The 16448-nt window shown below is 35.2% G+C and overlaps 1 protein-coding gene across 2 annotated transcripts in view; it reads right to left on the reverse strand.

Moving 5' to 3' along the window:
- Positions 1-4830: 4830 nt before the first annotated feature.
- The window catches only part of LOC145247897 (fibroblast growth factor receptor 3-like), a 288850-nt gene continuing 277232 nt past the window's right edge, over positions 4831-16448 (reverse strand). For both annotated transcript variants that reach the window (XM_080109518.1, XM_080109519.1), the window contains exon 2: positions 4831-6735. In XM_080109518.1, the coding sequence (XP_079965644.1) occupies positions 5053-6333 (1281 nt within the window). In that variant the 5' untranslated portion in view covers positions 6334-6735 and the 3' untranslated portion in view covers positions 4831-5052. The remainder of the gene's footprint in view (positions 6736-16448) is intronic.

The raw sequence follows: 16448 nt of genomic DNA on the forward strand, positions 1-16448 counted from the left end.
GTACATTTGGGAAACTTTCATTGCCATGTTGGATAGGACCATGTTTTTTTAAATTCTATAGGCAGACATACAAATTTGTTAAACATATAGTGTAAATAGCAATCTATTTACACTAAATGTTTAACAAAATTTCTGCGGTAACTTGACCAATATGTGTTAATAAGCAATATTTGGTTTCGACAAGATTAATATAAATCTACATGGAAAGATTACAAAAACATTCTTGACGATATCATTCAAACAGAATACAATATTTATTTGCAATTTTCATGTGCAAATTTTTTGCATATTTCGTCTGTGGAAGACTTTACTTTGGAACCATCAAAAATAAATCAGATTTAGGGCTTCGATCAACATGGTGGAAGAAAAGGTTAGAAAGGAATAAAAGAATTCAGGATTAACATTAATTCTGTGATTTTTTTCGAATAACTTTAAGTTAAATGAATCAAATTATTCTCAAAATCGAAGAAATAAAAACCAACTACAAATAATGTAAACTAATGGGAGGATTTTGACATCAGATATAGTCAAATTATTATTGTTATATTTTTTAAGGGAATAAATCATCTATAACTATAGGAGCTATGGTTGTACTATTTAATACTATTTAAATTTAGTTATAGCAACAATGTAGCTTCCACTAAAAGTAGAGAAGGTATGATGGAATCATCTATTATTTGAAGACATTTGAAAGAATAATTTTCTTAATCCTTCAATGTTTTTATTTTCGCGTGTGTATAACACCTCCTTTTTTTCCTTTGTTTTTTTTTTCTCATTTTTTTTATTATCACGACATTACAAAGCTGTTCTTATTTCCTATTTTAGTCTGATATAAACAAACTTTCAGTGTTAATGATTTTTTTGTTTTCAATATAAAATTACCTATCTACCACTATAATTTTTTCTTATTTTATTAAAAACTAGTGGGACCTGTGGAAATTCCACAGTGGCATTTTTCATATGTAATATATTGTTCCTATTTACAATGCCTCCCCACGGGGCAGAGTTAGACATCAGGGTCGTTTTTTAACGTGGAGAAAACGAACAAAAATAAAAATTGTCTCAGTGGAGGAGAAATCCTTCACGACTGACAGAACAAGAAATTGAAATGCAGCATCTGAAGAACAGATACTACACTTTGATCTTGTTTATATATTTTATTGCTTTTAAAATTTTGTAAATACAATTAAGTAAAAAAAACAAAAGATTTTCAAACAACAAAATTAGGCACAAGGCCCTACAAGAAATTGGGGAGGGGAAGGGTTCAAGGTCTTTGTGACTAAAGTGATTAAAAAGTAATAAATGTAGACTTTGGAGTCTTACACTTGACTGGCAACATTTACCAAAATACCTCATTCACGCTATGGATCTTAAACTAACTAATAAATCCCCAGCGTTTAAGAATCAAAACCATATTTACAATTTATAAACAGTTGTCTGTGTGTTTGTGTATGCATTTTTTTTTTTTTTTAAATATATTAATTTTGTGTGTGTGTGTGTGTGTGTGTGTGTGTGTGTGTGTGTGTGCATGTGTGAAAAAATAAAGTTCAATTTCATTGGTAAATAAAAAATTTTTTGAATTAAGAAAAGGATTGCTCCTGGAGAGGGGAAAACTAATTAAAAGTGTTCATATCAAAAACAAAAAATAAATCCTACTGAGTTTGTTTAGTGAGACCCCCCTGTACTAATCTAGGTGACTAGACCCCCCACTGTTTTCCGGGGAACCGAAAAACAAGCAGGGCGATCCCTAATGGGGATTGGGGAAAATATCTTAATGGCAGTGGGAGAAAACAAAGCAACGGGTGGAGGGGGGTTGGAAGGTGACCTCTGAGTAGGGGAGTGACCGGGGATGTTGAAAAAGCAAGGATGTGGCACAAAGGGGATGGGCAGACTCAGAGGTTCTCTAGTACCAAAAAATAAAATCAGGAACAGGATCTCATTTATACCACCAGTCAAAAGTCTTCTTAAGTTTTTCTTAGCTAGAACCTAAGCGGGATGGGTTCCGAAGGCCCCAGCACCGCCCGTGCCATGCTTAAGGAGGGAACACGTATTGAAACTTGGCTCCTCGACGGATGCACAAACTAGTGCTGTGCACCCACCTCTTGTCAAATTCCACTCTAGGCAACCTCCTCCAATCGCATCTGATCTTTACTTTAAGCAGATGTTTAAAGTAAACGATCAGATCCCGATCCGGAACAGATGTTCCTTCGCGGACCAACTTGAGGCGCGTGATCCAAATCACCATGAGCGCTACTGCCAGGATCGCCAGGACAACCATTCTTTCCTCCCTGGGGAACGGCGGCTCCATGTTGTACACAAAAAAACCTTCGTCGAGATCCGGCTGCAACTAAAAAACGCGTGCCCGATCGTTTCGGGCTCGCGTTCGTCACAGCGCGGACAGAAGCCGCTCGTATTTTCTTTATACCGGCAGAGTTCGTCGAGAAGGGGCAGCGCGTTACGGACCAGTCGCCAGGTGAGGGAAAATTCCGAGTTGTTCAGAATCTCCCGTCCCGGCGCCCAACTCCAATGAGAACGGACAACCTCCATCAACCATCCCATCCGCCTACAAAGTGGATCCTTCGCGGTCCCCTCCACTAGCTCCCGATATAGTTTCTTTCTTGGCTGATCGAGGACACTGGTCCCCGGCAAAGCTCAAAGAGCGGTCCGGCATTCGGAGAAGAACTTAGACTCCCCCCTCGGTCTACGACGACCTTCTACCGAGGGGTTGGGTTTGAGATTGGGAAACGAGTTCTCAACCACAGGGACTCAAGGAGCGTCTTCTTCAAGCGAACGACCCAGGAAGGCCAATCTCTCGGCATTTCTATGACACAAGAGACTGGGCTGACCCAGGCCTCCCTCGCTCGGCCTCTGGACACACACCTCTCTGCAAACATAATGCTTACCATCGTTCCACAATAGTAAATCGAGGCGCCCTTGCAAGCGGGTTAGTCGTTCTACCCGAAGGCCAAGCAGAAATTTATGTAATATATTGTTGCTGGGCATTCTGTGGGCAGTCTGTTCAGCATGAATGAAGACACCATCATATTATTCTAGCCCTTTTGTTAAAACTGTATCGCCCCCACTTACTAAAATAATAACTGGGCTGATTATTTTCTTACAAACGACCCAATCAATTAACTCACATTTCATAATTCTTGGATATGTTACTAATTTCGACAATCATTTTTCATAATTTTAACCCACATTATCGCCCCCTTACTACTACAACAACTTATCTCTTGAGACTCAACAGAACTCACCTGGCCTTCGGGCTTGGGGTTCGACCAAGACATGAAATGCATAAACAAACAAGCCAACATGGCTACCTTCGCACTCAGACTTCAATGCAATAAGCACAATACGTTTTTCGTGATGCACATTTCTACAACTAACTTTAAGGAGACAAATAATACACCATAACTTCATCAAGCCTGTTTAATCTTTAATCTACGTCTCCACACAGGAACACTTTCCATGACTAAACCTACGAACGAAGATAATCAATAAAGCTGTTTTTAAATGTTAGAATGAGCCTTATTTTCTTTTGATTCTACAAATCTTTTGAACATCAGTCAAGGCCGTTTGCTCAAGTTCAGTGGAGAATGTAGTGAAAGCTTTTTATTTGCTTAATTCTTTGCTTAATTCAGCAAAAAATCCTCTAAGAGATACACTTTGAAATTTGAGAAAACATCAATTATTAGCCAAGATATGACTTTTTCTTTGCATTCCAAAAAGATGTCAAATTTATTTTTGACTTTTATAGGCTTTCATATCCACCATGCACAGAATTATGTTGTCCTCACAGAAAGTAAAAGAAAATTCTATTTAAAAATTTATTTCATACATGGCCAACAGGAAGTTTGGTCTCAAAAGAGAAATTGACTTTGATCAACTTAAACAAATGAACTTGATTTTCTTTAAAATACATCAACATATTAAATAGATATTTGATAATGTCAAACCAACTTTATTGCTTTGAAAAGGAATCTCTTTTGAAAAAAAAAAAAAAAAAGTGATGGAAATCATTAGTTTTCTTAAACGGCAACAAAATTTGGTTTTGATTGCTAAAGGATCGCTGCAGATTGGTGCGCAGTTTCAGGTTTTGCAGGACTTATTTTTAGAAGACAAAAATTCAAATAATCTTGAAGTTTAGCTATCAAGAGTGACCACTTTTCAAACTTACCGTATTTTGAGGAACCCAAAATGTTCGTGCATTAGTAATAAACTTTATTCCACAAAATATAAAAACTAAAGGAAAAACTATTTTGATGAAATGTTCTGACAAGTGTATCAAATACCTGTATTCATAGTATTTGATAAAATAGAGATTCTTTAAAATAGCTGAAAATTCTAATGTTTCTTCACCAAAAAGCTGGCCTCACATTTTCAAACATAAACATAGAAAACCAGACAAGTATGTATATAATTTCTTTCTATAACTGTTTTCTTATCTTGCTTAAAGGAATTCATTTTTATCATTACCATTTCTTATGTGCTACATTCTTTTGCTTGTCAGTAAATTTTATTTTAACAGCAATCGTACCTTCAGCCTTTCATAGTCACATGAAATGACCATTTTTATTTTCTGTGTTAGTATTTTATTTTAGCTTATTTTTGGTGTTAGTAATGAAAAGCTCATGTTTTTCACTATTAACACAGAAAATCAAATTGTAAAAATTAATCCAATTTTTTTAAATAACCACTTGAAATAAGTCGAAATGAAAATTTACACAAAAAAAATAAAATAAAATAAAGGAAAAACAAATTTTATAATAAATATAAAATTTATTTTTCCTTTATTTTAAAAGAAAACAAAAACCATTAAATATAAAAAAACGTCCTCTAAAATTTCTAAACATTTATTTACAATTCTGCCAGATTTATTTTGAAATTTCGCTTATGTGAAACCAAACGAAATAAGATTTTTTTTTGTGTGAAATTTCACTGTTGAGTCACCTTAAATATAAATATATATTATACATATACAATTTAGTATTTCTTTTTTTTTCTTTTAATTCGACCCCACCTTTGAATCTCCACTCTTAAAAACAATTAGGTCACAGATAAAAATAAAAAAGAAAGATAAAGTAGAGGGAAAATGAGTTTTTGCATGGACTTGTTGTTCAAGAAGTTTTTTGAAGAGAATTTCCATGTTGACCCTGATGTCAATCCCATGAGGTCATCTGCCAGTCTACTTTTGTCAAAGATTTCATGCTCACTTTTCAAAGATAACCACGCACTTTTGTGTGATTTACCATATATATTGACAGCTTTGCAAGTGTAAATGCCCGTATCTTCCATGCTAACATTTTTTATCACTAAATAAAGTCTGTATTTGTCATTTGTTAATTTTTTTGCAACAGATATTTTTTCTGTCGATTCACTTTCATCTGTTTCTCCTCCCTGCTGTTCCGTTGTATTTGGCCATTTTGATCTTGACCATTCAATAAAAGGCGCCTTGTGATTGTCTACACTGCATTTGAACACAGCTGTCGCACCTTCTTGAACAGTCTGATTTTTTAAACCTTCGATCTTTGGTGGCGACATGGAATTTACTTCGATCACATTTAAATTATATTTGTGACTTATCTTTCCGACACGATTCTCTGCGATGCACACATACTCCCCTTTGTGTCGGGAGAGCAGTTTTCGAATCACCAATGTAGACCCTTCAGCTTTTTTCTTTCCATCTTTCTTCCAAATAACATGCGGAGGTGGATTACCTTCAGAATGGCAACGCAGTTTGACAAGTGTTCCCGCTGGATAGTAGACATTTTCTCTGTACTTCCGCATCCATTGTGGTCGTTTCTCTGTCGCTTCTGATGGATTATCACCTTGTTTTAATGAAGAACTGAAGTCATCTTGTGTCAACAAAGTAAAATCTACCCTTGCCCTTTGACCTCTCTTTGTTTCGGCTGCACATGAATAATTTCCCGCATCATCCTCTTCATACAAATGAAAAATCAAAGCGTTTCGCATCACGCGAATCCTAGAAGAATTATTTGACTTCACAGAGACAATCTTCTCATTGTCTTTATACCAAGTCACTGCAAGGTCTCCATGACCTCTCACTCGACATGTGAGCTTCAACCGTTTGCCAGGCTCACCATACATTAAAGGTGATGGGTGACGCTTGAATGTTAGTTTGTGTAGCTTGCCAATTGTGTTGTCATTAACTTCAGGCAATTGACGTGCCGTTGTACTCAATGCAAAGAACACAAGAAAAAATAACAAATATGCAAGAATAGTTTCCCCCATCACAAAATGAAAAATGGATTGCAAGGAATCCTTTCTTGTCTTTGATTTGATTGTAGAAGCCATTTTCTGAGACATGAAAATGGGTGTATTGTAAATATTTAAAAAAAAAATCAGTTTTAAAACCTAGGAATATTTTTGATTTGTTGATTGTCCAAATTCATTTTCATTTCTTTCAGTTATCCAGAAGTTGACGGCAGTATTTTTTCCCTAACATCCAGTTTTTATGCATCTATTTATTTTTTGTTTTGTATAGTTGAAAAAAAAAAAAACAAAAAAAAAAAAACATCGTTTTTCCTTCATTTTTTTCTCTTGGAGATTATACAAGCTGGATCATAAAGGGTGGATTTTTCAAAATCCATATTCGTTTTTTTTTTCTCTGAATTTCTCATGCAAGTTCCAAGATATGCTTTGTAATATTTTTTCATTAAGGAATTTCTTTGATGCCGAGAAGTTGCTTAGTAAAGTCCATAGTTACATCTGAAAATATAAAACAAAATAAAATTATTAAAAAAAATTTTTTTCAAGACAAAATGTGAAAAAATTGAGGTGCTACAATTTTATGAACTATTTTAGTCTATATTTTATTTTTGCATTTAACCATGATTAAACAACATTTTAAGTCGATGTTTTTGATATCAATTTTGTATTAGAATATTCGTAATAATATTGTTGTAGAGATTTTTGCACCAGACATCCATAGACAGTAAAAGGCAGTAATATTTGATTCATAAGAAAGCTTTATAACAAGATTCTAGGATACAACTAGTAATCATCGAAGCAAATAACTTTCTTTTTTTTTTTTTGTTAACTTTTAACTGAATGTGGATTTAGTTAAAACACAATAGTTTGAAATTTGGGCTTTTGTTTCTCACTAAAATAATTTTTTACTTTTTGGTAGTTTTTTTTGCTGGTATTTTTTTTTATTAAATGCGTTTTTGTTTTTGCGTATAAGCCTGAGGAACAAATAAAACAAGCCTTAGTGATAAATCAAACAACATAAGCAGGAATAGAATCCTTCTGAAATATTGTTCTCATTTTTATATCTTGGATGAAGAATGATTTTACTTTTTCTTGGTAAATATTTTTATTCAAACTGAGCAGAAAGGGGAATTATAAAACTGCAAAACATAATGAAAATGAAATCGAATAAATATTAATATATAAGTATATATTAATATATAAGTATATATTAATATTTATTTATATATTAATATTTATTTACAACATATTTATTCGATTTCATTTTCATGATGTTTTGCAGTTTTATAAAGTTAAGCCATCGAAAATGTCAAATGCCAAATTCACAATAGAAGAACAGTTTTCTAATATATTATTGATCACATGTATATGATCAATGTCGTGTGATTAATCAATTTACATATTGTTTAATAAAAGCACATTTCATAAATCAACTTTGCTTTTGTTGTTTTCTAATTCAATGATTGTTTGCAAATAATTTTTTTTACGTGAAGAGGTTTTCCAGTCTTTTCCAAACAATTTATTTCTGGGGGTGGCATCCCAGTTCTTTAAATTATAGATAAAGAACCTCCCTTACATTAATTTCATTATGAAATTAAATTCCACCATAGTGCAAGATTGAAACCTATCCAGGAAAGAGAAAGAATAATCATATTCCTATAAAATAGTACCTCCCTTACAGTGTTTGTGTACAGAAAGACTTATAAAACAATATCCTTTCTTCTACATTGTTGTGAGAATGATCTTTCATAGTTATGAAAAATACAAATGCTTGCATGTTCATTATTATTTTAAATTTTGATACTTACAGAAAACTACAATTAATACCTACAGATAAGTAAAAGAAAACAAAATCGAGTAAAAATTCTTATATTGAGGTCAGATAATTAGTTTCTTTCTTTTCCTGGGTACAGGTTTTACTTGCGTGTGTACAAATGATGTTAAATTATTGACTAAAAAACATTTTTTGATTATGGTTTATTTTAAACATGTTGAATGGAGAGATGTGTTTTCTATGTTGATTTGTCAAATTTTGATCATTTCCATTTACACTTTGTGGTTTAGCATATCTATTATTAATATGATTATTATATATATCTATTATTATGATGATTATTATATCTATTATTATGATGATTATTATATCTATTATTATGATGATTATTATATATATCTATTATGATGATTATTATATATTTTTATAATAATAAAGCTTAGTTACTCAATGTTTGTTTATATATTTTAATGCTAAAATAGTCCTCCAGTTTTGGGATGAGTTATATTTGAAAAACCTATTTTAATTGTTCTAATTATATCATCATAATAATAGATATGAGGACATTGCGAAGGCTGCTGCAAGGAAGGTGGACTCCTATTGTGCTAGAAAACTATTCACACCTGAGAATATCCTGTACCTCTACAAGATCACCATTCACCCATGCATGGAGTATTGTTGCTATATCTGGGATGGTGCATCTACCACTAGTCTCTCCTCCTTGGATAGAGTCCAAAAAAGGGTCTAATAGATTCCAATTTGTCAACTAGGCTCCAACCTCTGTCCCATCACCGCAATGTTGTATCCCTGTGTCTGTTTTACAAATATTTTAATGGAATGTGCTGATGAACTCATTGAACTTTTGCCCCCCTTGACGTACATATCCCTGACAAACCTGCTTACACCCCTTCACTGTTGATGTCCCTAAATGCCAGAAAGCTTTCTACTAGCTGGACTTTGGAATTCCCTTCTTGCTTCCCTGACTGATATGCAAAGTTAAAATGTAATGTAAACTAACATCTTGTTAATCTTTCTTATGGTCTCAATTAGTGGCTCCTTATGTCCAATGCTTTGTTTGGAGTGAAGGTAAGTTACCGTTTATTTTTTTTTTTTTATTAGGGCCACCACCGAGGATAATACCAGCCCGGGGACCACCACTGAAGCAGTTGCTCCCCCAGAGGAAGAGGCATACCACCCTCAATACCAATGAGGCAGTGGCTCCCCAAAAGGGCGGATGCCCCCAGGAGAGAGCTAAACGAAAAATGACTAGCCATACTGCTCAGAAAAAGTAAACAAAGAGATGGCACCCTTAAAAGACTTTGAGAAGGGAGATGCTCCCCAAAAGAGCAGCTGCCCTATAAGAGGAGCCAACCCTAAAAATCAAGGGGCATACGGCTCGGTCAACCAAACTGAGGGGCGGCAACCCCAAAGGACAGGACTGCTCCCCAAGAGGACGACTCCTTCAAAAGGGGAGCCAATCAGAAAAACGAGAGGGCATACTGCCTGGACCTCACAAACCAAGAAGGAACAGCTGCCCCCAAGGACAATAAAGGGGACAATGCTCCTCAAGAGGACGGCTCCCCCAAAAGTGGAGCCAATCACAGTAAAACGAAAGGAAAGTCAGCCCCGAAGGACATTGAAAAAGGGGATGCCCCTTAAAAAGGCAACCCTCCCACAAAAAGAGTGGCCTCCACTAAAGACCAAAAGTCACGGTCTAACCCCACCAAAGACCCAGTGCCATTACCAACAAGAGGGTCTGCGTGGGGAAAGACCATGGAAAAACAACTGTCCCCTCAGGAGTACAGAGACCTGCACCTCACCAAGTACAGATAATACATCAAGGGGAAGAGATAAAGCCAGTGCTGGGCAGCCGGCTCTTCCTTGTCACCTCAGACATGCCGGAAAACCGCCTCTTGGGGCTGTAAAAAAGAAGACATGGCAAGGCTCCTCCACAAACTGAACATTCCAGCACTATATGTGTACCAGATGAGCTTCACCGTGTGGGTCATCCTCCTACCCATCAAGGAGGATGTGAAGAGGCTTTCCCTCAAAGACATCAAGTGTGGGTGAGTCGAGTTAATGCCTGAATACCAGGGCAAGAGAAGGAATCGGGTGCAGGTATTCAACATACCACCCGAGATACCTGCAGAACTCATGGGAGCTCTCTTCAGCCAGTTTGGCAAGATAGAGCAAGTGGCCTCAGTATGGTCTAAAACTGGCCTACACTTGGACTGCTACAGAGTGGCCATGAGGTTGAAGAAAGAGGGCTTCCTGGTGATACCAGCGGTGCTGACCTTCAAGGGTACCAGCATGAGAGTAGTGGTGGAGGGGCGTCATCCGCACTACTGGTTCTGCCAAAAACAGGGCCACATGACAAAGAGCTGCCCCCAAAAATTGTTGTTTTCGGGCAAATCAACCAACACTAAAGGTGGTTCCAACTCCCAAGACAACCTGAGGTCGAGAGACTAAACAAGCTGCTGCCATTCCCGTAATCTCAGCACCAACCATCAGCTTCTAGGAAAATGAAAACTGCAGAAAAAGCAAAGAAGGAGGAATGGAGGTGTTGGGCAGGAAATGGCAGCTCATAAACCCTTCCAACACTGTCCTGACACCTGCCCAACAACCGAGGCAGCAACGACAACAGCATGTCCAGAGTTCCACTCCATAAACTAGTTATGGCCAGTCTAAAATTAACAAATAGATCTAAGCTAGCAGGGTACTTGGAAGTTGAATGGAGATACAAGATTTCTGAGAACAACTCGTGCTATTTATTCAGAGAGCTTTAGTGGGGATTGTTACAGGGAGTAGATAGTGGGTTAGTCTTTAGGCTAAGACTTTATCAGATACATTCAGCGCCTCATTCTAGTTAAGGCCCAGACGAAGAAGCACCTAGAAGAAAAACTAGTGAAAGCAACTGAAGCGGAACCTTCAGTGTGAGGCTAGCAAGTGCTATGAAGGGCAGATAGTTAGGGTTAGACTAGGTCAGATAGCCAAAAAAGCCGTGAACTCCAATGCGGACAAGTGTCATGAAACCTCTAGGTGCGACTTGGACAAGTGTCAAACACCCAGATGGACAAACCTTGACATCAACTCAAGAGATCTGTGAGGAGTTTCAAGAACATTTTGAGGAGTGTTTTACGGAAGAGCTCTGCAGGAATTTAGTAACTGTTTTGCTGACTCTCCCTGCCTTGAGGTGGCTAGAGCAGCTAGTTGCGAATGCAGAGTGACCCAATACGAGGCCCTGGCCATGATGAAGCAGGTCACCTATAACGCCGGGGTTTGATGGTCTGGCCTATGAACTGTATTTGAGATTGTTGCCCATGTTTATATTGATTCTGACAGATGTGTTCAACCATTGCTTAAATTAGGGATTTATCCCGGGTCAAGTCACCAAGGAAGTGATCACATTGCTGAAGAAGAGGGGCAGATATGGTGGGAAAGAATTACATGATTATAGGCCCATAACGCTGCTGAACACACAGAGTTTAAGATTTTGGCCAGGATCCTAGCCAATCGGCTGCAGGCTCTTATAGACAATCTGGTCTAACCTGAGCAGAACTACACTGTGAAAGGGAGATCGATCCAAAACAATCTGCACCCGATCCGCACACTCCTAGAGAGAAGGTTAGAAGACGACAACACGGAAGCCACGCTGATCAATTTGGATCAGTCCAAAGCTTTCGATAGGGTTGACCATCGCTTCCTTTTATGTTATAGAAATATTAAAAAAAAAAAAATCTATTTGAATTGGGAACAGTAGGGGACAGCCTACTTACTGTTCCGAATTCAAATCGATTTTTTTTTTTAATAAAAAGGTGCAGTGACAGATTTCCCCAATATTTTAGTTGACTTTGTCCCTAATTGTTTATTTTTGTTTAACATTTGTAATTAAAAATAAATGATGAAAACTACAAAGTGTAGTATCTGTTTTGATACTACACTTCACCTTTTCTTTCCTCAGTCAGTGGAAAAGAAATCTTTCATGACTGAGACAATTTTCAATTTTGCTCCTGGATTTCCCCACATCAAAAACCGATCTTGTGTCTAACTCTGCCCTCATGGAGAGGCAAGTAAATAGGAACTATGACAACCGCACTGCCATACCTTCCTATCGCCCATCATTCTTATGCAGTAGACATTTAATAATTCGAAACCAAATAATAACTTTATAACAGTTAAGATCTATTTTGATATGTAATCGTTTGCATAGTGATTGTGATGTGATTCAGTGAAATAACACAGATGTTCAGACTTGTGTAATGATATTTGGCTAATTTGAACACTTTATGCAAGCGCACTTTTCCCCCAAGGCCATTTCGCATCAACTTATGAAAAGTTCCAGTAGAGATGTCAGCGACTTTACTAGATGAGATGAAACTTCTGCCTATTTTTACATGCTCACCAACCAAACCTGAATTAAGATTTGTATCCTGGTGTTCCTTTTTCTGTGTTGATAAACTGTTGAATAAAGTAAATTTAAATTGTAGAAATGTTATTTTACTCGAAAAGTTGGTTTCTTTTTCTTCATCGCCAACCAGCATCTCATCACTCCATCTCCACAACTTTCTGATTTAACTGATTTATCTCCCTTTGTTTGAAGGTGCATGTGCATATGAGATGTTTACATTAAAATTTCAATCACAAAAGATCACAAGACTTTCTTTTCATAAACGAATATTGTTAATGGTGATCAGTGTCCTTTTTTGTTTCTTATTACCCGTGTTTTCTCATTTAACGGGGCTCATGATAAACTCAATAAACAATCTAAGAACTGAAAAAACAAGGGTAAAAAAAATTAACTTCCCCATTCTTTAGGAAACAAAAAGGATTAAGGAGATATTTGCATTAAGAAAGAAAAAGAAACATTTCTGAAATTTTATCAAACTTACATAAAAGCAGCACCAAAGGCGACCCATTCTTTGTTGCGTCTAATCTTTTACGTATGTTTATTCTAATCCAGTGATAATCTTCTTTTATTGCGTTTTAATCCTTTATTTATCCAACCTGTGTGTAATATTGTTGTATTTTAGAAAATACTAAGCATGCATCGTTTCTATTTTATTCGGAATTTTAAATTAGATTTAATAAAGTTTTTTTTTTGTGTGTGTGTTGTAATTCAAATATTGATATCATGTTATGATACCATTCCCCAGGCTAGCTAGATGATAATGACGGCGGTGCTGGCAACCAGAAAACTCACATGTACAAAAAAAATCAAAAAACAAAAAAAAAAACAAACAAACAAGAAACGTCCTCTTTCTGAACATGGACTTGAGTGGACACGTTTCACTTTGTTCTACATTCATGTTTTTCATGACAATTGCAAACCATTTATGGGTCACAACTACCGTTCACAGATATTCAATCATCCATTTAAGAACAGATCCTAGATAATATCCAAGTCATATTTGCTTCACATAACCATGGCAATTTATGCTAATTTCAATGATGTTGAAGGACTATTAACGCAAATGCAAAGTAATAATTATGCATCACATTTTCATGTGACATTCTTACGTTTATCTTTGACAAATTTTTACTTTAAGAAATGTATCAAATGCTTCATTGTTCCTTTATTATTATACTTTCTTTATCGTTGTCTATTTTCACATAAATAACACAACATAGTTGATATGACAGAAGAAGAAGAAGAAGAAGAAGAAGAAGAGACTCCAATACTTGTGTTGCTGTAAAAATGATATTCTCATTTTATAAATGTTAATGCACTGTGACTGGATAGTTTAAAAAGAAACACTCTAGACTAACAAAAACGACTGATTTGAACGTGGCGTGCTGTGACAGATCAGTCATCAGTTACCTAGTGGAGAGAGCGAGTAGTATTTTCCATTATGCAGGATTAACTTAAAACAGTGTGAAAATCGTCTGACATTGATTTAATTTCATAACTTTTTATTTCATGAAACGTTCTGAAAATAGATACATTATATTCAACAAGTTTCAATTCTCTCTCTCTCTCTCTATATATATATATATATATATATATATATATACACACACTAGTAAACCAGTATCCCGATATTTATCTCTCTCTCTCCCATGGTGAGATGAAGTGACACAAGACGGTTGTTTGAGGGAAACTGGGTTTCAGTGTCCTGGTGTTGTTCAAAAAAGTAGAGTAACTCAAGAAACTCGTGGTGCCAACATTGAGGTAGTGAATTATATTTTACTTATGGTTGTCTGGCGTGAATGCAGACCCCCATGAAATTAATGTAAAATAGCAACAAGAATAGTAAAAGAAAAAAAATTGCTGTAATTATTGTTTTTGTGGGGTAGGTCAAAAAATAAAAAATATAGAAGAAAACAGAAAGGTGGGGTGGGAAAGAAAACACATTCCATAATAACTTAATATAAAATGAAAAAAAAAAAAACTATTTAAAAGAGAGAATCAAAATCATGTCCTATTAGCACTCGCTACTAATAATTTAACCATGGGAGTTAGACAGTCTAATATGAGAAAAGAGTAGCATTAGGACAGAGAGAGACAGTCAGTAAAAGAATTTATTAATCTGCCAATGAGAATACCTCAAACGAAGAAAGTCATGGTGAGGAAAAAATTTGTTTCACTTGAAAAATGTAGAGAAGCTAACAAAAAACTGCAAAAGCAATAAACATTTAATAATGGTGGTATGATTGAATGGCTACTGTATAAAGAAAATCCCATGATATATATTGGTGGCAGTGGTAGTTGATTTGAGTATCAGAGTGAAAATACCTCCGACTTCCCGTATTGATGACTTAAAAGTTGGCAAGCTGGAAAAAAAAATGTAAAAATTATTCAATAAAAAGAGCACACATTTATTGAAAACGCATCAAGAATTGGTGTAAATGATTACCAAAGCAGATTTGTACATGCAGTTTTTGTTTACAGAATTATACTGGTCAAAGAAGAGGACAAGCGTTTTTGCATATAATTGTAACTTCGAACATGATTTCTGTAGAACATTTACAGTATTGCATTTTTTAACCTAATATATAAATATCGCTATGTGTGTGTGTGTGTGTGTGTGTGTGTCTGTCTGTCTCAGTTTTTTAATTGTATCTCCTCCTAGACGGATAGTCGCTTGACGGCATGCAGAGTAGCTCAAAAGATTGCATATAGAATACAGAATTTATATAGAGGTGCTTAATCAGCTAAAATTGCTAAGGGATTCAAAAAAGGGGGTTCAAACTTTAAAGAAATGACAACTTGACGAGCATAGTGATCATGGTGTCGTTGTGCGCATGCACACGATCTTTAATAGAGATATATTTATTTAGTAAATTTACAAGTGATAGAAAGCAGTTGTCTATTTGATAAAGTGTGTAGTGTCATTGATTACGAACACCAGTGTTGCGGTTTCGAACTCCACCATTTCTTTTTTTTTTTGTTATTTATTCTTGACTTTTAAAGGTTATGTAATAATTATACAAGAACACAAAAAAATACAGAAAAATGTTTTTGCTGTATATAAAGAAAATGTCATATTCCAAATATATAGGATATATTATATATCGGCTTATTTGTTACATTCCAATAATCACATAAATAGATCCAGTAATGGAATTTTGTATTGAATTCACTCCTAAACTAATTAACCGATCATTATGAATTTTAATTATGTGTATATGTCTATATATTTGTAAGTATTGGATTCACTCCTAAACTAAGTAATTGATTATTATGAATTTTAATTATGTATATATGATTATATATTTCTATTATTGGATTCATTCCTAAAATAATTAACCGATCATTAGGAATTTTAAGAATGTATATATGTTTATATATTTGTATGTATTGGATTATAAACAAAATTTTTATTAAAAAAAAAAAAAGTCCACGCGTCTTTAAGACTGATCAGTTGGATTTTTGTTTTCGTTCGATTCCTACGTCCATGTATTTGTAAAATAATGTGTGAAATTTGTCATCATCATTATCTACAGCAGAAGTTTGAGTTTTATAAACAAACTTTTTATTTAAAAACAGTTAAATAAAAAAGTCCAGACGTCTAATACTGATCAGTTGGATTTTTGTTTTTGTCTGATTCCTACATCCATTTATTTGTAAAGTTGCACAAACACTTCAGCGAGAGACTGTCTCTTCTACAAATTGTTTGTATTGGATTGTTTTTTCTTTTTTTATTCATGACAAACTCATTTAATCGTACCCATCACCATTATTGTCGTTCTGATCATTGAGGATTTATGACTTTTGGAATGCTCCTTCATGTGTATTTTACATGTATGTGTATGTGTGTATATGCATATGTATGTATGTATATGCATATATGTATGCCTCTATGTGTATATGTTTGCATGTGTGTGTACATGCATATGTATGTTTGCGTACATCTGCATGTGTGCATGCATGTGTTTTTTTCTTTGTGTATGTGGGATGGAGAAGGCTCCCGTAAGTCGTGGTGAAGGCAACCCCTCT

The sequence above is a fragment of the Euprymna scolopes genome, chromosome 26, assembly GCF_053919585.1.
Source record: "Euprymna scolopes isolate OS-2025 chromosome 26, ASM5391958v1, whole genome shotgun sequence".
NCBI classification, from domain to species: Eukaryota; Metazoa; Mollusca; class Cephalopoda; order Sepiida; family Sepiolidae; genus Euprymna; species Euprymna scolopes.